The sequence below is a fragment of the Saimiri boliviensis genome, chromosome 1, assembly GCF_048565385.1.
Source record: "Saimiri boliviensis isolate mSaiBol1 chromosome 1, mSaiBol1.pri, whole genome shotgun sequence".
NCBI classification, from domain to species: domain Eukaryota; kingdom Metazoa; phylum Chordata; class Mammalia; order Primates; family Cebidae; genus Saimiri; species Saimiri boliviensis.
The window spans coordinates 116,741,440-116,768,241 of record NC_133449.1 but is presented as its reverse complement, the minus strand read 5'-3'; the positions used below and the strand labels follow the sequence as shown (position 1 = coordinate 116,768,241).

The 26,802-nt window shown below is 35.0% G+C and overlaps 1 protein-coding gene across 1 annotated transcript in view; it reads left to right on the top strand.

The window, feature by feature from the left end:
* The window catches only part of LPCAT2 (lysophosphatidylcholine acyltransferase 2), a 92,207-nt gene extending 65,878 nt beyond the window's left edge, over positions 1-26,329 (top strand). The window contains exons 12-14 of the mRNA XM_039475306.2: positions 1,630-1,728; positions 6,091-6,226; positions 10,820-26,329. Of these exons, the coding sequence (XP_039331240.1) occupies positions 1,630-1,728; positions 6,091-6,226; positions 10,820-11,004 (420 nt within the window). The 3' untranslated portion in view covers positions 11,005-26,329. The remainder of the gene's footprint in view (positions 1-1,629; positions 1,729-6,090; positions 6,227-10,819) is intronic.
* Positions 26,330-26,802: the final 473 nt, after the last annotated feature.

Genomic DNA, 26,802 nt, shown 5'->3' with positions numbered 1-26,802 from the left:
AAGGAAATCAGATGACTTGAATGTTTGTTTCAGGAATAAACCTGGTTGCTTTAGGGAAATCTCGAAACCTCTGTTTCTACTTTCTCTGGTGAGAAAGTGAGATTAAATTAAAGTGAGATTAAATTTCCATCCTGTAGTAAGATAAAGTATATGATGAAAATGATTCTTAACTTTTTGAGTTTTGGTTATTTTGAGAAACTGATAAAAGCTACAACATTTTTCTCTAGAAAGATATCATAAAAATTGCATACCATTTGAGGGGCTTCACAGCCCTCCTTTCCCCAAATTCATTCATGAAACCCCAGCAAAGAATGCTTGCCTTAGTGTTTTAAAGTGAAAGTTCTATAAACCTAGAGTAGTAGGTAAAGGTAGATGAGAAAATGCTGTTTTGTTGTTGTTTTTAGCACTTGTCTCTGTGCTGGGGAATGAGAATACACTGTTACACAAAGAAAACAGCCCTTGCCTTTAAGGGACTTTTGATTAAAGTTCAGACACTTGGTCACAGTTGAATGTCATGCTCTTGGTGAGTCAAATATTATTATTAACCTATCAAATTAAGTACTGCCCTAGCTTTGTTGTTACTAGTTGATAGTTTATCTGGGGATTTATCACTTGAAAACTTTGATGCAAAAATGATTCTAATACGTGGTATTATAATCAAGTACTTATTTACAGTTCTCTTTCTCCCTCCCCCTACCTTCCCTCCACATTGCTATCTTCTTTTCTAACACTTCCATCTCACTTGTCCTTTCTCCTCTGCTCCCTCTTTCTTTTTTAGTTCTCTGTCTGGTCTGTCTTCCTTCAGTCCTCCCTACTCTCTGCCTTATCTCTGTCACTCTTGCTTCATTTTCTCCTAAGCTTTCTTCTCTCCATTTTCATCTTCTTTAGTACTCCTGTCTAGGTAAACGGTTAATGTACAGGGAAAACTCTGTGTTTAGTCAGCCCAAATTACAATGAAAAATTTCCTCCTTTATCTTGCCATCAGGAAATGCCTCCTAAGGTGTATTGTACTAATTATGCTTTATTTTCATTGGCTTAGAAGTACAAGATCTTCTGGGGTGATGTCTCCCAGGACTATTAAAGTTGCCCATGTTTACTTCAGTTGCTCCTGGTTTACTGCAGATTAAGCCTGGAAGAAAGAAAAAATGTAGCTGGGATTATTGCCTTTTTTCTTATCCTTTTATTTTCCACATGTGGAAGAATGCTTAGCAACCCTTTAGGACCCTTAATGACCCTTTGGTGTTTGTCTTTATGGCAGGACCACCAGTAATGGCAAAATAAACACTTCATTTCCACAAAGGATGAAACTCATAGGTCCTGCCTCCCAGAGGGGTTCCCATGATGGCAAAGCTGAGCTCAAGTACCCACACTGGATGCCATAGAGCCATGATAAATGGCCCCAGTCATAAAAGGTTTATATTTGTTGCTAAACAGAAAAAATATTTTTCTTCCTTCTTGGGAATAATTGGGCTACTTGCTTGCTCTTCCATCTCAATTAGATGTTTCTCCAAATAGGAGCAGTGAATGGTGATGTTGAGCTATAAGACATAACTGAATTTCACCTTGCTGTAGGATTAATAGTAATTCCACTAGTGGCCCTCCTAATTGATTTCTCCCATCCTTTCACAGAATCATGATGGCAGCATCGACTTCCGAGAGTATGTGATTGGCTTGGCTGTCTTGTGCAACCCTGCCAATACAGAGGAGATCATCCAGGTGGCATTTAAGGTACTGTCAGCCCCATTGAAAGCATCTTGGTCTGCCTCATAAACAAGTGTTGACTCTAAGTGTATTATTTGAAAATCAGTGAATCTATTACATGATTTTATAGATCTGCTGTGACATGTACAGGACAATAATGTGATTAAGTCAGTTGCTACAGAGAATAAAGAAAACAAGCATTCGTTTAAGCAAAAAGTCTTTAAAAGCAGCCTAATTAACAGCATCAAGATTGAAGAGCAGACGATTTCATAAATTAACTTAAAAAATTATTTCTTTTCAGCTTCCCCATTTTGAACCCCCAAAGGGAAGTTTATAAATAAACATCACCTGTCACTAGTCATCCTACCTCACTCTCAGGAAAGTTCTGATCTATCCTTATTTTCTCATTCTGTATATCAGTGATATTTTCAGTAGTATGTTTTGTAATGGAATTTGTTTATTCATTGTTGTATCAGGTGAACTCCATCATAAATATCCAAAGTTCCTACCCCTCATGTCTTCCCGTAGTATCACATATATTTTCACAGCAATACAGGGATCTAAATTGGGATCCGATGAATAAAATTCATTCCCTGGTTCCCACAGAGCTTGATGAAAGTTTGAATTTTGAGGACCATTTACTTACAAGTGTGAAAGAAGAGGAAAGAATACATTTCCAAAATATATGTTCTGTTCTGAGCGTAAAGGGGCTTCATCTAATCAGTATGTTTAAATATGACACTCCCTTTTAGTTCTAAGCTTTCATGGTCATCTCTCAAGTCAAAGAGAAACTTGATTTCTCTCTTTATCTTGCTAAGCTATGTATGTTGGCTCTTGTTGGACAGCCACTTAGTTTCCTTGCTTTTGTCCAATAGAAAAGCTGCAGACCTTCTCTATTTCTGTTTCTACTCGTCTCTTCCTGGCTTTCTTGGAGAAGAATATCCCACTGCAATTCCAAGAAGTCTTTTCTCCCTCTATTATCTAGAAAGTCTTTCTTCTTCCAAGAGTTCTTTCTTTTGTCTTAGAGGCCACTTGGGATAAGTCTTAGGAATTTTTATGTGTACTATCATTGACAGAAGAGCCCTTGAGTTTACTTTTTATTTCAGATTGGTTTAAACTGAGTTAACTGCTACGCCTATAAAGAACCTAAATGGTTGATGCTTAGCAGATGGTCATAAGGCAAAGGCCAGACTTTTTCCAAAGTTTAAACCTTTCAGCATTTACAGACTTATTCATCATAAAACCTAAAATTACACACATAGCTAACTTTTTCTGATCTAGATATTTCTGTTTCTGTTTTGGGATTGTATGTGTAATTATAAGTTTAGTTGAGCAAATGGTCATTTTGGTTTACTAATGAAAGACCTGATAGAAAATTTGGCCCTTAATCACAGTAATTGTGTTTTGAAAGAAACTGAGATTTTTATCTAGCCTAGACCTTGGTTTGGGGAAGGGGACGGGAAGAAAGGAGGGCTTAAAACTATAATTAGCTCTTTTTTTTTTCCAGTAAGGCAAGAATTATGCTTTACATTGGTTATTTTTTAACCTTCCTTTTCTAGTGTGTTTTATGTTTTGGAAGTATTTTTGCATACTTTTTATTTAGTAGTATCCTTTTACTTACAGGATTCTTTTGCATCCTTTTATTTGGATAGCACTTCACAGTTAATTTCTCATCTTTTATATCATTTCACCTTCACAGTGACACTTAGAGTTAGATTTTATTAGTCAAGATTCTTCATTTGCAAGCAGTAAGATAGACTGGCTGACTGATGCCAAAGTGGAATTATTTGTAAGGCCAGGGAGTAGACTCAAGGGAAAACTTGCAGCCAGGCAGCTTCAGAGATCCTGGCTGCAGGAACAGCCTTACATCCTCCCTGGGCACTGCAGTTAAAATGAGCAAACTCCAACTCTGTTCATAATGTACATTTCAGGGAGGCTCCAGCTGGTCTTGGGCCATGTTTTTGATGGGAAAGACAGAATGTTTTCATTAAGATTCCACATTATTCTGTGAGATGGGGAGATATCAGTCACTACAACAAAGGAAACCTGGGGTGTTAAACTTTTTACCAGAGTACAGATCATGCATGGGGTTTACCTTAGATCTAGGAAATATGTCGTGGGGAGTGACAAGTAAGTGAGGGAAATTCAAGAGTTTAGTGAGGGGAGTTATGGCAGAGGACACATATAGAGGAAGTAAAAGTCTCTAGTAGGGACCATGTAACTTATACAGAAGTGACAGACACCAAAGCACCAAACCCGACAAGAATTTAGACTGTTCAGATGAGTTGGTACAAATTGCTTAGGCATGGAAGGCCTCTGAAGAAAGGTTAGAGCTTGTTAGGAAGGAGCTATGACTGAGTCCTGGCAATTACTGTGTGAAGTCCAGGGCGCATGAAGAGCCTGAGGTCTATAGTTTGTGAAAACAGATGTGATTCACTTTTCACTTTCCAACTATTTTATCCCCTAACTTGGGACTGAGTGGTAGGAAGTGGACTTGAAGCCAGAGCTTTGTCTGCTGGATCAACAAATCTGAACTTCAAGTTATATTTTTTTATTCTTCTACCCTTTATGGATCATTAAAATGCTATTCAATATTTGCTTATTATTTTTTTCATGGTCATCACCCCTTGTCTAATACTAGTTTTTCTCTATTTTTGATCTTGTGTTTGGTCAGAAGTAGAAATCTCAACATCAGGAACTCTAAATATTATCTGTCTGGATTGGGATGCCCCCTGTACCACTTGCTAGTGGTGTGACCTTGGGAAAAGCTTCCTAACTTCCTTGCCCCTCAGCTTTCCAATCTGTAAGATAGGACTGACAGTAGCACCTACCATAAAACTATTGTGAGAGTTGAGTTAATTCATACATGTAAAGTGATTTGAACACTTCTGATCAGTGCTTCTAAAAATTAAGTACTCATGTCATTAAAAATTCTTAAGACCCAGGAGAAGATTTTGAATAAGGATATTAATTGTCTGTCAATTATCCTTATTTTGCCTGATGACTTTCAGTCTCCCCCATTCTACTGCCTTTTCCCCTCCTCCTAAAAACATATTCAATCTCTCCCTGCCTAAAACAACCTCTTTTGTGCTTGGATACTACCCCAAGTTTCCCTTTCCCTTTGTTTCATCATTTCTTAAAATGAAGAGTCCATACTTCTTGCCTCTGCTTTTCAGTCTGTTCATCTCTTGATTCCCATTACCGTCTTGCTTCTGGTTCCCTGAAACTGTTTACTAAAGTCATCAGGATCCTCTAATAATCAAATCCAACAAACTGTTTTGCTTCTTGCTTGGCCTTCCTATGGCATTTTGCTCTGTTGACCCACACCACTGTTAGCATGTCTTCCTCTTTCCTGAACACACTCCCTTAGCTTCTAAGAGGTATGCTCTTATTTCCTGGTTCTCCTATCTGACTGCTTCTCCTAAACCTTTTCTGTCAGAACTCCTTTCCACTGCTCATATCTCAACTGTTGCTGTTCGCAGGCCTTTGCTTTACTGTGTGCATTCTCTACGGATAAGTTTAAACATACTCATAGTTCCATTCTTACCCAAATTTATAACTCAATACTCATCAGTTTCCTAAAATGATAAGCTGAATCTCTGACTTACTCCTGGCACCTCTGATTCAAATTTAACCTCTCTAGGTCTAACTCTTGGTCTCATTTGACACTTGTTCTGTTTCCCCACTTTGGTTAAGGTAATCAGCGTTTACTCAGTTGCCTAAGCTAGAAGATACCAATCATCTTTGCTTCTTTCCTTTCTATCACTACAGACCCCTTATTGATATGCAAGTCCTGTCTTTGCTTTTATGAATTGTATCCCTTCCTGTCCTTCCTGCTTCTCAACCTCAGACTCTTAATTAGATTTCCTGCCTCTGGTTTTATCAATCCTTTGCCCCCAATTCATCCTCCATACTCTCCCTCAAAGAGTTTTCATAGTTCTCATAGGATCACACCACTTCCACTCCCATTATAATTTTACAGGATTTTATGAGAAATTATATGCCCACCATAATTTAATTCCTGTTTTTCTCTGTCTTCTGACTGGAGCTCCAGGCAATCACTTGCCCTTCCTTGTATATTCCGGGAACTTCTCTTCATGTTCTAAGACCCAACTCAAATGTCAACTCCTGTAAAACCTTCTGTTCCCCATGGAGCCCCCCTATCCCTTTGTACTATGTACCATTGGTATAGCTCCTGTTTCAATCCTGTCTCTGTCAACCACCAAGCTCCAGGTGTTATGAGGATAGCAGAGGTGATACTTTCTTAATATACGTATTTCTAGCCCATGCCACAGTAGATGTTTGAATTATTAAAGACTTTATTTTCTAAGATTATTCCCCACCACTATGACCCTGAGGGAGCTAATTCTTATATTTTATTTTCTTCAGCTCTTTGATGTTGATGAGGATGGCTATATAACAGAGGAAGAGTTCTCCACCATTCTACAGGCTTCCCTTGGAGTGCCTGACCTTGATGTTTCTTGTCTCTTCAAGGAAATAGCCCAAGGGTATTCAATTTCTTATGGTGAGTAGGCAATCTGGCCTCCTATCTTAGTTCACAAGGAGGACATCCAGACTATGGACTGCTGCTCAAGAGTACTGTTTCTCTTAACTAATTATATTAATAATAAACATAATAGTAATAATGATGACCACAGTAATAATGGTAGTAATGGTACTAATTACTGAGGACTTACATGCTAGGCACTCTACTAAACATTTTATATATATATTAACCTGTTTAATCTTTATAGCAAGCCTATCTAATCCGTATTCTTAATTATTCTTATTTTACTAAGATACAAAGAATTTAAGTAACTTATCTAAGATAATTCAGCTAAAGCACATCAGAACCACAATTCAAAAACCAAAACAGTTTGACTTTGGAGCCTGCACTATTAACTCTACACCTTAGTGCTTTCTACTGTCAGTGTGGCCAGACAAAACTGAACAAGTTAACCAGGTAGATTGCAACTATAGTAAAGGAACATGGACTGAGGCACCAACAATAATAGCAACTGAACCATTTATTGATGTTTGCTATTCGTGACCTATGTAAGTTTTCACATTCCTTGTCTCATGCCATCTTGATAGCAACTCCTGTGAGTTAGGGTCTATCATGGAGAAAGACCCTGTGGCACAGTGGCAGGTCTATCCATCAGTAACTGTCTTTTGATGGCTCAAGTCCACCCATCAAAACAAGTTGCATAGGGCTGAAGGATGGTGCATCAATTTCTCTATATTCACAGTGCAGTTGTTGAGAAAGACATCTCAGTGGAGAGGCCAAGAAGATTGTTTCCCTGTCTTGGGTTTGATGTGGTCATGGATGTCAAGCTGGCTTATCCTCCTCAGTCTTTCCCCTGAAGCTGGAGGGAGACTCTTTAATTACTCTTTCCTTATGGTGTTCAAGAGTTTCAGCTTGTTAACTTTCATGGGATGGGAAAAGTAGATTACATACTTCTCTTACTCTCTGTTTTTAATTACTGTCATTTAGGTAATTAAATGCGTAGGGCACTTAATATATTGAGTTCATTTGAAAAAAAAATAGAATAAAATGGGAAGTATATATACTGAGATGAAAGTTATGAGTCATAAACTCATGTGTACTGATTCTTCTTTGGCTATTTTCTTTTCATAAGTAAGGCTCTCTATTACTCTAAACTACTAAATTTTGAAAAACTATTTGGAATAACTACTTCAATGGAAGCTAGTACTTAAAATGCTTTGTAGGTAGCCATAATAACCTGTCAAATTAAGTAATTTTTCGGGGAAATCGGCTTTGTTTTTTGGAGTTCAACCTTTTTCTTTATGTAATACACAGAATGTCTCCCCTTTCCCGATGTTAGGGAAATCTGCCATTTTTTTCAAGAATGTTTGAAGTAAAACAAACAAGCCCATTCAAAAATGGGCAAAGGATATGAACAGATACTTTACAAGAGAAGACATACAGGAGGCCAACAAACATATGAAAAAATGCTCATCATCACTGGTCATTAGAGAAATGCAAATCAAAACCACATTGAGATACCATCTCACACCAGTTAGAATGGCGATCATTAAAAAATCGGGAAACAACAGATGCTGGAGAGGATGTGGAGAAATAGGAACACTTTTACACTGTTGGTGGGAATGTAAATTAATTCAACCACTGTGGAAGACAGTGTGGCAATTCCTCAATGACCTAAAAATAGAAATCCCATTTGACCCAGCAATCCCATTACTGGGTATATATCCAACAAATCATTCTACTATAAGGACACATGCACATGAATGTTCATTGCAGCACTGTTTACAATAGCAAAGACCTGGAACCAACCCAAATGCCCAACGATGATAGACTGGATAGGGAAAATGTGGTACATATACATCATGGAATATTACGCAGCCATCAAAAACGATGAGTCCACGTCCTTTGTAGGGACTTGGATAAACCCGGAAACCATCATTCTCAGCAAACTGACACAAGAGCAGAAAATCAAACACCGCATGTTCTCACTCATAGGTGGGTGTTGAACAATGAGAACACATGGACACAGGGAGGGGAGCACTACACACTGGGGTCCGTTGGGGGGAAATGGGGGAGGGATGGGGGGTGGGGAGGTGGGAAGAGATAGCATGGGGAGAAATGACAGATACAGGCGAGGGGACAGAAGGTAGAAAACCACACTGCCATGTGTGTACCTATGCAACAGTCTTGCATGTTCTTCACATGTACCCCAAAACCTAAAATGCAATAAAAAAAAATTTAAAAAAAAAGAATGTGTGAAGTATTTAAATGTAATTTTATTTAAAAAGTAGATATTGCTATCTGTCATGAATGTGACCATTTAAATTGTTTAAATGTGACCCTTTAAATCAGGGGTCCCCAACCCTTGGGCCATGGACCGGTACTGATCTGTGGCAGTTAGGAACAGAGTTGCACAGCAGGAGGTGAGTGGCAGGTGAGTGAGCATTACTGCCCAAACTCCGACTCCTGTCTGATCAATAGAGGCATTGGATTCTCACAGGAGCGCATGGGCCCCATTGTGAACTGTGCATGTGAGGGATCTAGGTTGCACACTCCTTATGAGAATCCAGTGCCTGATGATCTGAGGTTGAACAATTTCATCCTAAAACCATCTCCCCCATCCCCTCTACCATCAATGGAAAAATTATCTTCCTTAAAACCAGTCCCTGGTGCCAAAAAGACTGGGGACTGCTGCCTTAAATTACTTTTATTTTTGGTTTTCCATTATCTAAATTAATGCCCAAATTCCACTTAGAGCCAATCACAGGACTTTCAGAAATGAATTACTCTTTAATGCCACTGACATCCCAGCAGAGGATCTTGATCTTTTGAACATAGCACAAGTCTTGAAATTAAAGTTCTTGGTTTCAGTAGATCAACTGTCATGCTCACTTATCTTCGAGGTCACTGAAGTCTACTATGTCTCCATCACTGAAACAGACTCATGTAGATGAAGCTGTATTTATTTTGATTTCTTTTTCTATAATGTATCCCTAGAAACAAGAATCTTTATTTTGGAAGTTAAAAAAGAACAATTAGTAATTTGCCTGATTTAGAAAGAAGAAGTGGTCTATTAATGCAAAACAACATTGCAATTGCAAATAATGATTTGGGTTCAATCTGGTGACTTCCTTATCACTAAGACCTGTTTGTTTGTTTTTTGAGGTAGGGTCTCACTCTGTTTCCCAGGCTGGAGTGCAGTGGCATGATCAGGGGTCATTGCAGACTAAGACCTATTTTTATATTCAAGAGTTAGGCAGTCTAATGTGTCATGAAGCAGACTTGCTTATCAGATGATTTTTAAAAATAAATGGATATAAATAAGACATTGAGTTAAAATTCTTTTATTATCGAACCAAATAGCAGCAAATTCAAAGACTATGCTGTCTCTGCTCCAATAAGCTCAATCAAGTTTTATCTAACAAAAAGAAGAGAATGGAGGGATATCAAAATAGAAGACAGAATAATATTTTAGAAACTCCAGGTTATGGGGAGTTGAGGTTCAAATCCTGATAGTTAACTGAGTAAGCCTTTAATAGCCCCACCTCAGCACCTAAAACACTTGAGATAAAAAGAACTCCTCTATTAAAGTCCTCGTGGTATGATTATTTTATATTGTACAGTTCCTATCCATTATTGATGATAAATCAAGGCTCAGCTTTTTAAGACTGTATTTTTCTGTACTAGAGTTAAGGGCTCAAATAGTTTTAAAAGCCAGTTATACAAAGTGCTGGGTAACAGAATTTTTGAAACATCTTTTAATTGCTAGAAATAACAAAAATACCAAAAACTAAATAAAGCATAGTAAACACAATGAAGTTTTATAAAGTAAACACCTGTGTAACTACCATTCAAGTCAAGAAATAGAGCTTTTCCAAAACTCCAGAAACTCCTGTGTGCCCCTTCCCAACAACACCTCTACCTCTCTCTTAAAGGAGGGGGCTACTATCCTGACTTAAAAAGAAATCTCTGCCTTGCTTTATTTTACTCTAATAGTTCACTCCAAAAGTGTGTATCTTTAAATATTGTATTTTAGTTTTGTCTCAGTTTTTGAACTTTATATAAATAGACTCATACAATTATGCATTCTTTTATATCTTGCTTTTTTCATTAAACATTACGGCTTTAAGATTAATCCATGCTGTTATTACATAGCTGTTCATTCATTTTCATTGCTATATAGCCTTATGTTCTATGAGTATGACACAACTTATTTATGCATTTCTACTGTTCATAGACATCTAAGATGTTTTTGTTTTTTATCTATTGTGAATAATGTTGCTGTGAACATGCTCATACATGTCTCTCAATATACACAAATTTCTCTAGGTTATATACCTCAAGAGGAGAATTAATGGGTCAAAGAGTATGTATATCTTCAACTTGACTAGATAATGGAAAAACTATGGGTCAAAGAGTATGTATATCTTCAGCTTGACTAGATAATGGAAAAACTATCTACCAAAGTGGTTGTATAATTTATATTTTCATCAACAATGTTTGTGTGTTGAGTAGTAGACTTTTGTGATAATTGCATTATTAGAGTCATTTATTAATCTGCATCATGCCAAAAGAAGATTCACCCTAACTTATTTTTTCTTTCTCTTCTAGAGGAATTTAAAAATTTTGCCTTAAAGCATCCAGAATATGCTAAGATATTTACAACATACCTAGACCTCCAGACATGCCATGTGTTTTCATTACCAAAAGAAGTCTGTACGGCTCCCTCCATCGCCAGTAATAAAGTCAGCCCTGAAAAGCATGAAGACAGTACCTCAGACAAAAAAGATGACTGAAAGCAGTATTCCCAATAAGGAAAACACAAGTAGGTTTTCACTGAAATTGTAAAGGCATTTATTGATAATACTTTTAATGTGTTGCTCTAGTAATGATGTTTAAAATCGGAAGATTTTTAAAATGAAAATCACAGATTTTCTTACTAAAAATGTTTTTATTAACCTTGCTTTTATTGGAGAAAAGCAATATTTCTTTTTCTTTTGTGTTATATTGTACTTTACCAATTGGTTAACTGGTGATACATATGTTTTTATGAATTTTCCAGTTTAATTTGCATATACAAATGAATGCAGTAGTCTTACTATTGGTGAGCATTGAGCCATGCCATATAAAGTTTTTATAAACACTTTTTAATCGACTTTCCTCTGAAAATCAATAACATTCTGTTATCTCTAATCCTTTTCCATTTGGGAAATACAAATGAAGAATCTGAGAATTTTACACCTATAACTTTCCAGATTCATTTTACTTTACAGATTCATTTTTCCATTTAAATTTCAGTTTCTTGGATCACTGAATATGGGAACAGAGAGCTTCATTAGTTAAATGAAACTTCTTAAGAACTTATATTCTCTTTAACATACATCTCTATTGTATATATTTTTTTCCTTTTTTTTTTTTTTTTTTTTTTTTTTTTTTTTTGAGGTAGAGTCTTGCTCTGTCACCCAGACTGGAGTGCAGCGGTGCAATCTTGGCTCACTGCAACCTCTGCTTCCAAGGTCAAGCAATTCTCATGTCTCGGACTCCCAAGTAGCTGGGATTACAGGCACCCACCACCACACCTGGCTAATTTTTGTGTTTTTAGTAGAGATGGGGTTTTGCCATGTCAGCCAGGCTGGTTTCAAACTCCTGACCTCAGGTGATCCACCTGCCTCAGCCTCACAAAATGCTGGGATTACAGGTGTGAGCCACCATGCTGGCCTGTTGTAAATTTTCTTAACTACTTGCTAAGGAAATCATATCCTTTTACATGAACTACAGGTTTAGAACTTGGTTTTAAAGACAACTGCTATGGCCAGAGGGTAAATAGGAATTGCCTTATTGAAAGTAGCATTGATTGCCTAATGAGAAAATGAATTGTTTGCCACAGAGCTGAATTTAATTTGAGTTGGATAGTTCAGAATGTAGCACTTGCCCAATAAATGAATCAGATTTGTTCTATTTATATCATATTAGAATTAATATGTTTTACCATCCCAGTGGGAATTTTATTTTGTTAACTGGACTCTCAAATTTCAGAGCTTGTATGAAATATCTCCACAGAAAATACAAAAAGTTTTAAAGTATCAGCCAAAGCTAGGGAATCAAAAAACCTACTTTATTAATGCAAGACCACAATTTAAGCCCCAGGCAGGAATCCAACAGTAACATTTTTCCTTTAGGTTAAGCAATAATTTCTTTGAATTGCCATTTTGATGGATCTCATACATGCATATTGTTCATATCATTCATGTTTGAGATTTTCAACAAAGAACCAATTTATTAATATAAGGTAGAAAAATAGTTGGTTCATTTTCTGAATTCAGTCTTTGAAATAACACTCTTTGTTTTGACTATGTTTCTGAATGTATTGGTGATTCACCCCCAAGCTAATTTTTTAAAGTCATTTTTGAAGTTAGGAAGTCTCATGAGAGATGTTGAAGTATGAATTTAATTAAGAGTCATGATTTCAAACTAGTTTTACATACTAAGCAGTTAGTGTTCTAATTTAATGGGTAAATGTGTATTTGGATAATTAAATACCTGAACATTTCATCCTTAAGTGTATGTAATTATTTGCCTCTTATACATCTTAAAGCTATTTAAACAGGTATTTTAAAAGCTATTTAAAAGGTGTTGAATGAGTCAAAATAATTGTTTGAGTAATTACAATGGTGCATCTTTATTATAATAGTGTCTATCATATGCAATGACTGTATGTAATACTAAAAAATCGTGACTACTTTTATCAAAGAAAAACCACATATTAATCCTATTAATCATGAAAGTGTAGTATTGTAAATTAAAGGTTTTCTATGAGGCTCTTGAAAGTGAATCCATTGTTTTCCTGTTTTAAAATAATATTTTATGCTCGTTATTTCCACTTCTGCGTGATATTTTTATTTTGTGATTATGTTACTGGATAAACAAACTTGCTACATAAAATTCTTAGCAATTAAAAATATTCTGATTTTGTCCTTCTGTCTCAAATGTAATATGCCTTTTTAATATCATGGTTAGGGTATATTTACATATTTACGAATATGATTAATCATTTCTGTTTGCATTAAGCTTTATGAAATGTCAGGCATGATTTTATTCTAATGAAAAACTCAAATTTTTCTTGAAGTAGCAATAGTTATTCTTAAAGAACTTAAATTCTGGTTGAATTTTATATAATAACACAAGTCATGATCATTAATGTTACTGCAGACCAGGACTCTGCTTATATGCCTTGCTAACAAAGATTTCTTTCACAGAGGCTTTTCTCTTCTTAAGATTTAAAGTAAGAAATTAGATTTTATTAAATCAGTTAAATGCACCAGGGTTTCATACAATAATATGAAAAAATTACTCTTTGAAGTGAAAAATATATCCTAAAACCTTTAAGCCATAAAAATTTCATTTGAAACAGTTCTGTTGAAGGATAGTGACAAACTGACTGCTTATAGACTAAGTTACCTGCATTATGTATATTTAGGCCTCCCCTGCCACTGCCTTTAGAGCCTTGGAAGGCTGAGCATGATAGTAATGCTAGTTCTAATGGATATTTAAAGGAGACTGCCTCTCTTTTAGAAGACATCTGGTCTGCTCTCTGCATGAGGCGTAGCAGTAATGCCATCTGATTCCCAGAATCAAGAACTCTCCCCTTCAGATTATTACCAAATGCAAGGTGGTTAAGTGAAGGCCATTAATTGATGCCCAAATAGAAGGGCAACTGACTATATTGGAACAGATGGACTCTCTACTACAAAAGTCCTTGGGTATTTGTTTCTTATATAGCAAATGCTAACATGGATAGACAGATACTGGTACAAGACCATTCCCTAGGGAAGCAGACATAGTTACTTTTTTTTTCTTTTCTGCTTATTTGAATGAACTTCTCAATTTTTTAAATTAAATTGTTATATCAGAGTGATAAGTAAATGCTATGTTATGGTTTGATAGAGATGAAGTTCTTCATATATATTCAGAATACATATTACAAACTTTGGTAATAGGATAAAAATCTGAAGAACGTTTGCCCTTTTTAACCCCATTTACTGTAACTCTGGTTTCTAGGTCATCTTTCTCTCCCAACAAACTTCTCAAGGGATAACATGTTCTCCTAATGTTATCCCTCCCCACTTCTCCCAACCCTGCTATCCCTCCCCTAGCCCCCGCTCCCCGGCAGGCCTCATGTGTGATGTTCCCCTCCCTGTGTCCATGTATTTTCATTGTTCAACACCCACTTATGAGTGAGAACATGTGTGTACCTATGTAACAAATCAGCACGACCTGCACATGTACTCCAGAACTTAAAGTATAATTTAAAAAACGAAAAAAAACCCCAACATGTTCTAACAGTCTCCACTGCACTTCAAAACCCAGCTCCCAATGTTTTATAACATATTGACTTTATCATTTTTCTCATCATCATTTTAAAAGAACTTATGTACATTATAAAAATAAAAAACGTAGAGAAAAATATAAACAGAAAAAATCATGCTTACTTCTACCACCTTAAATCAACTATTATCAAGTTTTTGACATATTTTGCTCCACCTTTTTTCAGTTTCTTACATTTTCAAAATAACTATGTGTATAACCTGTTTTATATCCTACTTTTTCACTTACACGTGACATTTTCCAATGTTATTAAAATTTTCTGTGAATGAGCCGGGCACGGTGGCTCAAGCCTGTAATCCCAGCACTTTGGGAGGCCAAGGCGGGTGGATCATGAGGTCAAGAGATCGAGACCATCCTGGTCAACATGGTGAAACCCCATCTCTACTAAAAATACAAAACATTAGCTGGGCATGGTGGCACGTGCCTGTAATCCCAGCTACTCAGGAGGTTGAGGCAGGAGAATTGACTGAACCCAGGAGTCGGAGATTGCGGTGAGCCGAGATTGCACCATTGCACTCCAGCCTGGATAACAAGAGTGAAACTCTTCTCAAAAAACAAAAAATTATCTGTGAATGTAAATTTTAAAAGGTGTACCTACTGTTTTTTGGAAATCTGTAACAAGCTATGTGTAATCATTCTTCTAATATTAAACATATGAGTTTGATTTTCATTTTCACTTAGGATCTGTTACAAAATCCCTCAATATTCCATAGTAGTTCATAATTAGAAAGTCTGCTAAGAGACTTATTTATACTTCCTGAAAAATTCACCGAAGATTTTCCCATTATTAAAGTTGGTTTTAAACTACTTTTATTACAGGAAAAAGTTGATATTATTATAGATTACATAGAGTATGGTAATTTGAATTTCATGTAAAATTATGTGAAGGTAATTTTACATGAAGTTAACAGGTTCATGTCTTTTAAAGGTTAGTAGATTTTACCTTTCAAAATATTTTTTCCTTTGTAAAAGTAATAGACAACAATTATTACAGTAAGTGATAATAATTATAATAGCTACCTTTTGGAGTACCTACCTATGTATTAGTCATTGTGGTAAGTGATGTACAGGCATCTCATTTACAGTTCAACTCATTTGCACCTCAATGAAGCATATTTTTGTCCCTATTTATTTAACAAAATTTAAAATTATTTCTAAGTCACTCATTAAATGACAAAGCTTAAACCAAATTTTGTCCAATTCCAAAAGCCATATTTTTAATCATTTATATAAAACAACACAGCTGCCTGATTTATAGAATTTATAGTTTTAGCTTTTGCCATATATTTTTTTACTGATGAATGAAAGATATCAAATGTTGACTTTTTTTTAAAATGGAAGACAGAGGTAGTTTAGAATGGCCTCTTTTCAGTCAGCCGAAAATGCCAAAACCTTCTATGAGTAGTCCAAGTACTGGAAATCAGAGGCAATTTAAACTTCAGTATACTACAATATGTTTTTTTCCTTTGTGAGTAGTGATGGAGCATGAATTCTCTACTTCTTATCAGTCCTTCTGCTGTGATGGCCCTTTCAGTTACACCTCTGTTCTCAAAATAAACATATAATAAATGAAGTAGGGCTTGAGGAACTGAGGACTGAGTCAAAAGTGGGATACCTAGGACTTCATTCTAGTTACTGTGGAATATTGCTTTTCTCCCTGTTTGTGCCTTTTCTGCCCTGTAAATTCTCTTGCCTTACGGAAAGCACGGTGACTGTTTAAAAGCATAAACCAGACATCACTTCTCCAGTTTAGTTTTTTTCAAAGGCCCCCGTTGCATTTTGGAAAAAAATTCCAGATATTCAACATGGCCTACAAAGCCCTGTCACCCTTGAATAGAGTGTTGAGTCTGGCTCCTACCTGTAGTCTAAATCTCAACTGTCTCCAGTCTCCTCCCTCACTAAACTCCTACCATTAAATCTTTCTTTTCTTCAAACTGGCTAATGCCTTATTCTAGCCTCAGAGGTTTTGTTTTGCTGTTCTCTTGGCTACAGTGTTCTTCCCCAAGATTTTTATCTGGCTTTCTCTTCTTTATTTAGACTTTTAAACAAACAGCTTCATTGAGATATAATTCATATACATGAAATTTACCCATTTAAGGTATATAATTTAATGTTTTTACTATATTCACAGGGTTGTACAACCATCACCACATCTTATTTCATAACATTTCGTCTTGATTCAGATTTTAAATCAAATGTCACATCATCCCATAGGAACTCCAGTCACTAATTAGAAATGGCCATTCTGTTTCTACAGACATTCTCAAACCCACTACCTGTTTTGTTATTGCACTCAAACTTACATGAAATTGTTTACTTGTGTATACATTTATTGTGTTTTTCCTAGCACATATAAGGTATGCCTGACACACAGTAAACACTCAATCTTTGATGAATGAATAAATAATAACATGGTTTTTTGCTTATTTTGTCTTGTCTTGTGTAAGATAAGAGACAGTCCTTACAACAAACTTGAAAACCCAGACTTGTGATCTCTAAAACTCATATATAAATTAAGGCTCAGAGAAGTTTCATCACTTGCTCAGAGTTACATAACTGGTGAATACCAGGGCTAGATTTCATACCCAAGGCTGCCTGGCTCTAAATGAGGGAACTTTTGATTAGGCCAAAGTAACCTGAACCCTTAAAATAACCAATTATTTGACAGGCTTCAACTCTAGAAACATGGAAACTAGATAACCTGAGAACCCTCTGGCCACAAAACCCCTAGAATACAGAACACAATATCACAAACATATTTTGAAATGCATAGATGAGCATGCAAAATACTGAGGGAAATCTTCAATGGCCAAAAGGGAAAAGCAGCTGAAAACCAGAACTGTGTAAAAACCTACAAGTTACAGTTGTCCTGTAGACATTTGTGAATCTCAGTAACAAAGGGACTTAGTATTTTTTGGCTATGGAAGACAAAAGACAAGGTTTTTGTATAAGGTGGGAATATTGAACTGAGACCTCAGGAGAGAAAAAAGAGATGAAGGGTTAGAGTCTCAGTAAAAGAATGAACTGGAAAAATTTATCTTCTGGTAAAGAAAGACAAGAAAGTTTTCTATCTTGGGGTGGGTGCTTGGTTGGAGCAGGGGGAAAGACTCTGATTTTTAAAAAACTTTCAATTAAGAAGAAATGTTTCGAAACTTGTTTTATGGCCCAGTCTAGGTATGTCTTGTTGAATGTCCTACGTACATTTGAAAAGAATATGTATTCTGCATTTGTTGAACGTAATGTTCAATAAATGTAAATTAGGTTCAGTTAGTTGGTAATGCTGTATAAATCCTCTATAGCCTCACTGACTTTTTTTGTCTGCTTAATCTATAATTATTGAAAAGGGGATACTGAAATTGCCAACTGAAACCATGATTTTATCAGCTGTCAGTTTGTCTGACGTCCTGCCCTTAGATTCATAATCACTTATGATTTTCATACAGTCTTGAAGAATTCACCCTTTTATCATTATGAAATATTTCTCTTTAATTCTAGTAATACTCCTATGGTTTACGTAGCTACTTCAGCCATACCAACTTTCTTATCATTAGTGTTTGCATGGTGTATATTTTTTTCATTTTTTTACTATTAACTTGGGTCCTTATTTTAAAAATATGTCTCTTAAATGAGTAATTTATGGCCCATTCAGGCCTTGATATTTTATTCTATCTGACAATTTCTGTCTTTTAATTGGGGCATTTACTTCACCTGTGTTTAATGTAATTATTGATACAGTTAGGTTTACTAGCACAGCAAGTTGCTTTTTGTTTTGTTTACTAGCACACACACATCTTGCTTTTTGTTTTCTGTTTGTTCCATCTGTTCTGGGAACTCTCTCTTCCTTTTCTGACTTCTTTTGGATTAGTCCTTTTTTAAACATTTTATATTTTCTTTTAGCTTATTAAATATAATTACTCATTTTTAATGGTTGCTCCAAGGCTTACAATATCTTTCACATCTAAACTGTATCTTTAACATAATATAGTCTACTTTCAAATAATAGTATACATTTTCACCTATAGCATGTGAACCTTACAACAATATATTTTCATTTTACTCTACTTTATTATTTCTGCTATTGCCATATGTTATTTATGTGTTTTAAAGCCCACAAGACACTTTTTATTATCTTTGTTATAAACAATTACCCTTGAGAGAAAGTAAGACTTTGAGAAAGAAATGTATTTTATGTTTGTCTACGTATTTACTGTTTCTGGCACTCTTCATTTCTTGATGTAGTTCCACTTTTCATCACTTTCCTTCAGCATGAGGACCTTCCTTGAACAATCCTTATAGCACAAGTCTTCTGTCAATAACTTCTCTCCACTTTCTTTTGTCTGAATATGTCTGTATTTTGCCTTCATTTTTGTAGAATATTTTTGCTGGATACAGAACTCTAGGTTGACTTTTTTCTTCTTCTTCTAGTATATTATTCATTGTCTTTTTATTGTCTGTGATGAGAAATTAGCAATAATTATCTTCCTAGTTAAGTTGTATGTAATTTATCATCAGGCTACTTTTAACATTACTAGCTTTGAAAAATTACATTATGATTTGCCTCGGTGTGATATTCTTTATGCGTTTGGGGTTTATTGAACTGCTTGGATCTGTAGGTTTTGAGTGTTCATGAAATTTGGAAAATTTTTCAACTATTATATTTTTCAAATAATTTTTCTGCCCCTAATCTTTCTCATTTCTCTCCTCTAATTGCATATATGTGAGACCATTTGGACTATTCCATAGGTCACTGAGTCTCTGGTAATTGTTTGCATCTTCCTGTTTCTGTACACTTCTGTTTTGATAATTTTTGTTGCTCTTCAAGTTCACCAATTGTGTCTTCTGCACTATAAATGTTTCACAGATACCACATTTTTTGCTTCTTGAATTTTTATTTGGTTCTTTTCTTAGTCTGTTTGGCTAATGAGAACTTCTATTCTGTCATCTAGACTACATTTATATGTAATTTTAAGTTCTTATTTCCTATTTCATCTTTGTTATTCCTGGTTCTAATTCTGTCAGCTCATTTTCCTCCTAGTAATAGGTCATATTTCCTTTTTATTTACATGTCTGATAATTTTGTATTATATTCTGGACATTATGGATGCCACTTTATTAAGTGTCTAGATTTGGCTGTCATCCTTAAATCAAGTGTTGAGTTTTGTTCTGCTAGGTAGTTAATTTACCTGCAGATCAGCCTGGTTCTTTCTAGGCTTATTTTAAAGTTTTACAAGAAAAGGTCTATAGTATTCTTTCCTCTGGGATTAGATTAGCCTTATGCCTAAGGTGTAGCCTTTCTGGGGGTCTCTTTTGAATGTCCTGGATATTCAACAAGGTCTCTACCTTCTGGCTGTTCAAAAATAAAACCTGTTCTAACCTTGTGTGAGCTCCAGTAGTTATTCAATATACAGCTTCCTTTGTAGATATTCTTTCCTCAGGAGTTTTTCTTTCCCCAGTAGATGTTTGTTATCTGGCCTCATAGATTCTTGCACTGAGAATGTGCAGCTTAGTAGCTATATTTATCCACTTAGGCTGCCATAACGAAATAACAGATGGGGGGGTGCCTTTAAAAACAGAAATTTTTTTTCTTACAGTTCTGGAAGTTAGAAGTCCAAGATCAGGATGCTGTTAAGGATAGTTTCTGGTTTATAGACAGCTGCCTACTTATGTGTCCTCACATGGTCTCTTCTCTCTATACATGTGTGGAGAGAGAGAGTATGCTCTGATATCCCTTTCTCTTATAAGGACACCATTCCTATTGCATTAGAACACCACTCATAGGATCTCATTTAACCTTAACTTACCTTTCTAAAGGCTCTATCTTTACATACAGACATATTGAGGACTAAGGTTTCCACATATGAATTTAGGTCAGAGGGATGAAGACACAATTCAGTTCATGACAATAATCAACCAAAGACGTAAAAGGTCTCTCATAGAGATTTCTGTAGCTCTATCTGTAACCAACTTCCTTTTTCTGAGTACCATACTCTACATTTTCCAACCAACTCAGCCTCCTCAGGCTCTAATCTCTGTCTCCTTAGCTAAGTGATACTTCAGCATTCTGTTAGGGCTCTTGCATTCTACAAAATAGTCCAGAAAGTTTTCTAGACAGAAAACAAGAGTGGTCATTTTATCATCTCATTTGTTTTCCTTCTCTTTGGAATCATAGTCCTGTATTGCCTCTTGTCCAAAGTCTGAAAATAGTTTTGATGTATTTTGTTCATTTTAATAATACTTTAAAGCAAGAGGACTAACCAAGTACTAGCTATTCCATCATAAGTGAAAGCAGAGTGTCCTCACTGCCTCCATCCCAAGCATTTTAAGACATAGACCTGGTCTCATGCATGTCTGAAGTTTGAAATTTACTGATATGATCTATGAAACCCCAAAGCTGAAAATTAAGAATACATTCCCTGGGATACCCACTAGATAGAAATGTAAATCTCTGGAAGGATACATCTTCAACCTAACATGCTCTGGATTGCCAAGTGAAGCTCAGCCAAACTAGAGTTCTCAAATTACAAAATATGCAAGGAAATAAGGCAAGAGTCAGCACAAACAAACATCAGGAAAAAAATCTCAGTATCTCTGGATTATACAATTGTTGAATACAAAAATTAAAGCAAGATTTTAAAGGCTGTGTAAGAAAATGATGAAACTATAAGAAATGAACATGGTACCATAAAAAAGATCTGATCTATTTGAAAAAGACTTCTAGAAATAGAGCATCTAGGAAATAAAACTATATATTACACTAAATAGATGAGTTAAACTGTAAATATTGACATAGCTTTACAAAACAATTAGGAAACTGATAGATTTGAAGAAACTATCCAGAATGCAGCATACAGAGGCAAAGAGAGAAAAATGAGGAAGAGAAGGTTAAAAGACCTCATCCCTTTGTTCATAAATATCTTTAAAATTTACTATATTTGATTGGATGATACTCAACCAGAAAACTTAGATTTAATTCCACCTTTTCCGTTTATTAGTAGTGTGCTACTGAAGTTACTTAATTTGAGCCTGAATTTCCTCATCTGTAAAGTGGGAATGATGATACCTTCTTCAGAGAGTCTCAAAAAATTAAATAAAATATGCAGCACAAATTACAAAAAAAAATAAAATAGAATGAGAATAATTGGCACACATGTCATTCGAATTTGAGAAGAGAGTAGTAAGAATGAGAAAAAAAAACACATTGTTTGAAGAACTAATAGATAATACCATTCTGGAGTCAACAGATACAAATCCCTCAGATAAAGAACTATAATGAGCCCCAGGGAAATTTACAAAATGAAATCTGTACCTTAATTCAACATACTTGACTGTGGAAACTAAAAGATAGAAGATTTTTAAAGCAGCCAGGAGTAAATATATTACTTACCAAGGAACAAACTTGTCAGTAGCACTGCTAAATTTGTCAACAGCAACCACAGAAGCCAAAAGACAGTGGAATAGTATCTTTAAAGTGCTGAGAGAAAATACTGTCAACCTAGAATGGTATATCCTACTATGACAATTTTTAAGTATTGAGAGTAAAATAAAGCTATTTTCAGACAAACAGAAATATAGTATGTAACAAGGAAAATTTATTCAAGAAACGTCTAAAGTATGTACTTCAAAAATGAAGAAAATGAACCCTGATATAAGGACCAATAATTCAGGGAAGAATGGTAAATAAAATAGTGGTAGATAAATCTTTATAAAAAAATTAACTGTAAAGAAAAAGAAATGGGAAAAAGAGAAGGAGAAGACAGTGAATAAATATCAGTAACAAAGTGGAACTAAAATACTACACAACTATAACATATAAAAGAGAAGAGGACTATGGTCAGGTTTAAGGCCTTGGTCAGGAGTAGAATTGAGATATGGATTTCTTTAGATTTTATTAACTATCTGTGTTAAGATTCTAAGGGAACCATTAAAAGAATAGAAATGGCAGGTAAAATATGGAAACTATTGTGGGAATTTTAATTTAAAATTTTAACTTTATTAAAAATTAACCAGCTACTAGAGCATAAAAGACATAAAAACATGGAAAAAACAAGTATCACAAAAACAACATGGTAGAAATAAATCCAAATTAACCAATAATCAAATTGGTATAAATTGATTAAATATGTAAATTAAATTATCAATGTAGCTAAAATTAATCCAGTGCTATGCAATTTGTAACAGATATAAGAAAAGTTTAATATCAGGAGAAACTCTGTAAGTCAAAAGAGGTTGAGGGCATATTTAGCAGTCTTAAAGAAAAGAAACTCCAGCCAAGAATTTTATATTCAGGAATCTAAGCTTCATAAGCCAAGGAGTCATAAGATCCTTTTCTGACAAGTAAATGCTAACAGAATTTGTTGCCACTAGACCTGCCTTACAAGAAGTCCTTACATGAAAAGTGCAAATATGAAAACAAAAGACCATTACCAGCCACCACAAAAACACACTTAAGTACATAAACCTTTGACACTATAAAGCAACTACACAATCAAGTCTGCATAATAACTAGCTGACAACATCATGACAGGATCAAATCTATGCATATCAATATTAATTTTGCATGTAAATGGGCCAAATGCCCCAATTAAAAGGCACAGAGTAGCAAGTTGAATAAAGCAAGGCTCAACTGTATACTGTCTTCAAGAGGCCTGTCTCACATGCAATGACACCAATAGGCTTAAAGTAAAGGGATGGATAAAATCCAACCAAGCAAATTGAAAACAAACAAACAAACAAAAAATAGGGATCGCTCTTCTAATTTCAGACAAAACAGACTTTAAACCAACAATGGCCAACAAAAGACAAAAAGGGGTGTTACATAATGGTAAAGGACTACACTTAACAAGAAGACTTAACTATCCTAAATATATAGGCACCCAAAACAGGATCACCCAGATTCATAGAGACCTGTGAAGAGACTTAGATAAACCATGCAATAATAATATGACACTTCAACACCCCACTAACAGTAATAGATGACTGAAGCAGAAAATTAACAAAGATATTCAGGACCTGAACTGGATGTGATAGACTTCCACAGAACTCTTCACCTCAAAACAAGACAATATGCATTCTTCTCATAACCACATAGCACATCTTCTAAAATCAACCACACAATCAGGCTAAAATAATCCTCAGCATATACAAAAAAAAAAATCAAAATAATACTAACCACACTCTCAGATCACAGCACAATAAAAATAGATATCAATACCAAGAAGATTGCTTAAAACCCTATAGTTACATGCAAATTAAACAACCAGCTCATGGATGACTTCTGGGTAAACAATGAAATTAAATCAGAAATCAAGAAATAAAAACAAAGATATAGCACACCAGAATCTCTGGGACACGGCTAAAGCAGGGTTAAGAGAAAAGTTTATAACACTAAACATCCACATTAAAAAGTTAAAAAATCTCAAACAACTTAATATCACATCTTGAGGAACTAGGAAAACAAGAGAAAGCCAACCTCGAACCTAGCAGAAGACAAGTAATTAACCAAAATCAAAGCTGAATTGAATGAAATTCAGATACCAAAAAATCATTCAATAGATTGATGAAACCAGAATTGGTTATTTGAAAGAATAAATAAGATAGACAGACTGCTAGCTAAACTAATAAAGAAAAGAAGATCCAAATAAACACAATCGGAAATGACATAGGGGACATTAACACCAACCCCTAGAAATGAAAAAAAAAAAATCCTGCACCAAAGATTATTGCAAAAATCTTTATGCACACATATAGAAAACCTAGAAGAAATGGATACATTCCTGGAAACATAGCTCCCAAGACTGAACCAAGAAGAAATTGAAATCCTGAACAGATCAATCATGAGTTCCAAAATTGAATCAGTAATAACAAGCCTATCAACCAGAAAAACTCAGGTCAGAACAGATTACCACCCGAACTCTACCAGACATATAAAGAAGAGCTGGTGCCATTCCTACTGAAACTATTCAAAAAAATTTAGGAGGCACTCTTCCCTAATGCATTCCATGAGGTCAGCATCATCCTGATACAAAAGTCTGGCAAATAAAAATTAAAAAAAAAAAACAAAACTTCAGGCAATATCTTTGATAAACAAAGATGCAAAACTCCTGAACAAAATACAGCCAAACTGAATTCAGCAGTACATCAAAAAGCTGTTCCACCACAATCAAGTAGGCTTTATCCCTGGGATGCAAGTTTAGTTCAACATATGCAAATCAATAAATGTGATGCACCACATGAACAGAACTAAAAACAAAAAACACATGATCATCTCCATATGCAGAAAAAGTTTTTTATAATATTCAGCATTTCTTCATTTAAAAATTCTCAGTATACTAGGAATTAAAGAAACATACCTCAAAATAATAAGAGCCATTTACAGCCAACATATTGAGTGGGCAGAAGCTAAAGCATCCCCCTTAAGGACTGAAACAGTACGAGGATTCCCACTCTTACCATTCTATTCAACATAGTACTGGAAGTCTTAGCCAGAGCAATCAGGCAATAGAAAAAAATAAAAGGCATGCAAATCAGAAGAGAAGAAGTCAAACTATCTGTGTTTGTAGACAATATAATTTTAAACCTAGGAAACCTGATTGTCTCTACCCCAAAGCTCCCAGATCTAATAAACAACTTCAGCCAAGTTTCTGGGTACAAAATAAATGTGCAAAAAACAGTAGCATTTCTATACAACAATAATTTTGAAGCTGAGTGCCAAATCAAGAACACAATCCCATTTACAATAGCTATAAAAAACGATAAAAGTCTTAGGAATACAGCTAGCCAGGGAGGTGAAATCTCTCTAGGAGAACTACAGGACACTGCTCAAAGATATCAGCGATGACACAACAAATAGACACAAACAAATGGAAAAACATTCCATGGTCTTGAACAGGAAGAATTAATGTTGTTAAAATGGCCATACTGCCCAAAGCAATTTACAGATTCAGTGCTATTCCTATTAAACTACCAGTGACATTCTTCACAGAATGAGAAAAAAAAAAAAAAAAAAAAAACTGTTCTGCAATTTTTATACAACCAAAAAGGAGCCCAAATAGCCAAAGCAATCCTAAGTCAAAAGAACAAAGCTGGGGGTATCACATTACCCAATTTCAAACTATATTACAAGGCTACAGTAACTAAAACAGCATGGTGCTGGTGCAAAAATAGACACATAGACCAATGGAACAGAGTAGAGAGCCCAGAAATAAAACCATACACTATGGCCCTCTGATCTTTGACAAAGTCAACAAAAACAGGCAATGGGTAAAGTTATTTTATCAACCATCAACAAATGGCTGATAAAATAATTGGCTAGCCATATACAGAAGACTAAAATAGGACCCCTTCCTTACACCATATACAAAATTAACTCAAGATGGATTAGTGGCTTAAATGTAAAATCTAAAACTATGAAAATCCTTCAAGAAAACCTAGAAAATATCATTCATTCTACTTATAGGCTCTGGTAAAGATTTTGTGACAAAGATACCAAAGGCAATTGAAACAAAAACAAAAATTGACCATTGAGACCTAGTTAAAGAGCTTCGCACAGTGAAAGAAACTATCAATAGATTAAACAGACTACCTACAAAGTGGGAGAAAATATTTTCAAACTATGCATCTGACAAAGGTCTAATATTCAGAACCTACAAGAATCTTAAATTTACAAGAAAAAAAAAACCCTATTAAAAATGGGCAAAGAACATGAATAGAAACTTAAAAAAAAAAAAAAAAAAGACATACACACAGCCAAAAAGCATATGAAACAAAACTCAACATCACAAATCATTACAGAAATGCAAATCAAAACCACAGTGAGCTACCATCTTACACTAGTCAGAATGGCTATTAATAAAGTAAAAAAATAACAGATGTTGGTGAGGCTGCAGAGAAAAGAGAATGTGTATACACTGCTAGTGGGAATGTAAATTAGTTCAGCCACTGTGGAAAGCAATTTAGTGATTTCTCAAAAAATTTAAAACAGAACTACCATTCGATTCAGCAATTTCATTAATGGGTATATACCCAAAGAAATATAAATTGTTCTACCATAAACACACATGCATGTGTATATTCATTGCAGCACTATTCAGAATTGCAAAGACAAGATATCAACCTAAATTGATTATCCAGTAGACTGAATAGATAAAGAAAATGTGGTACATATACACCATGGAATACTCTGCAGTCATAAGAAGGAGCAAAATAACATT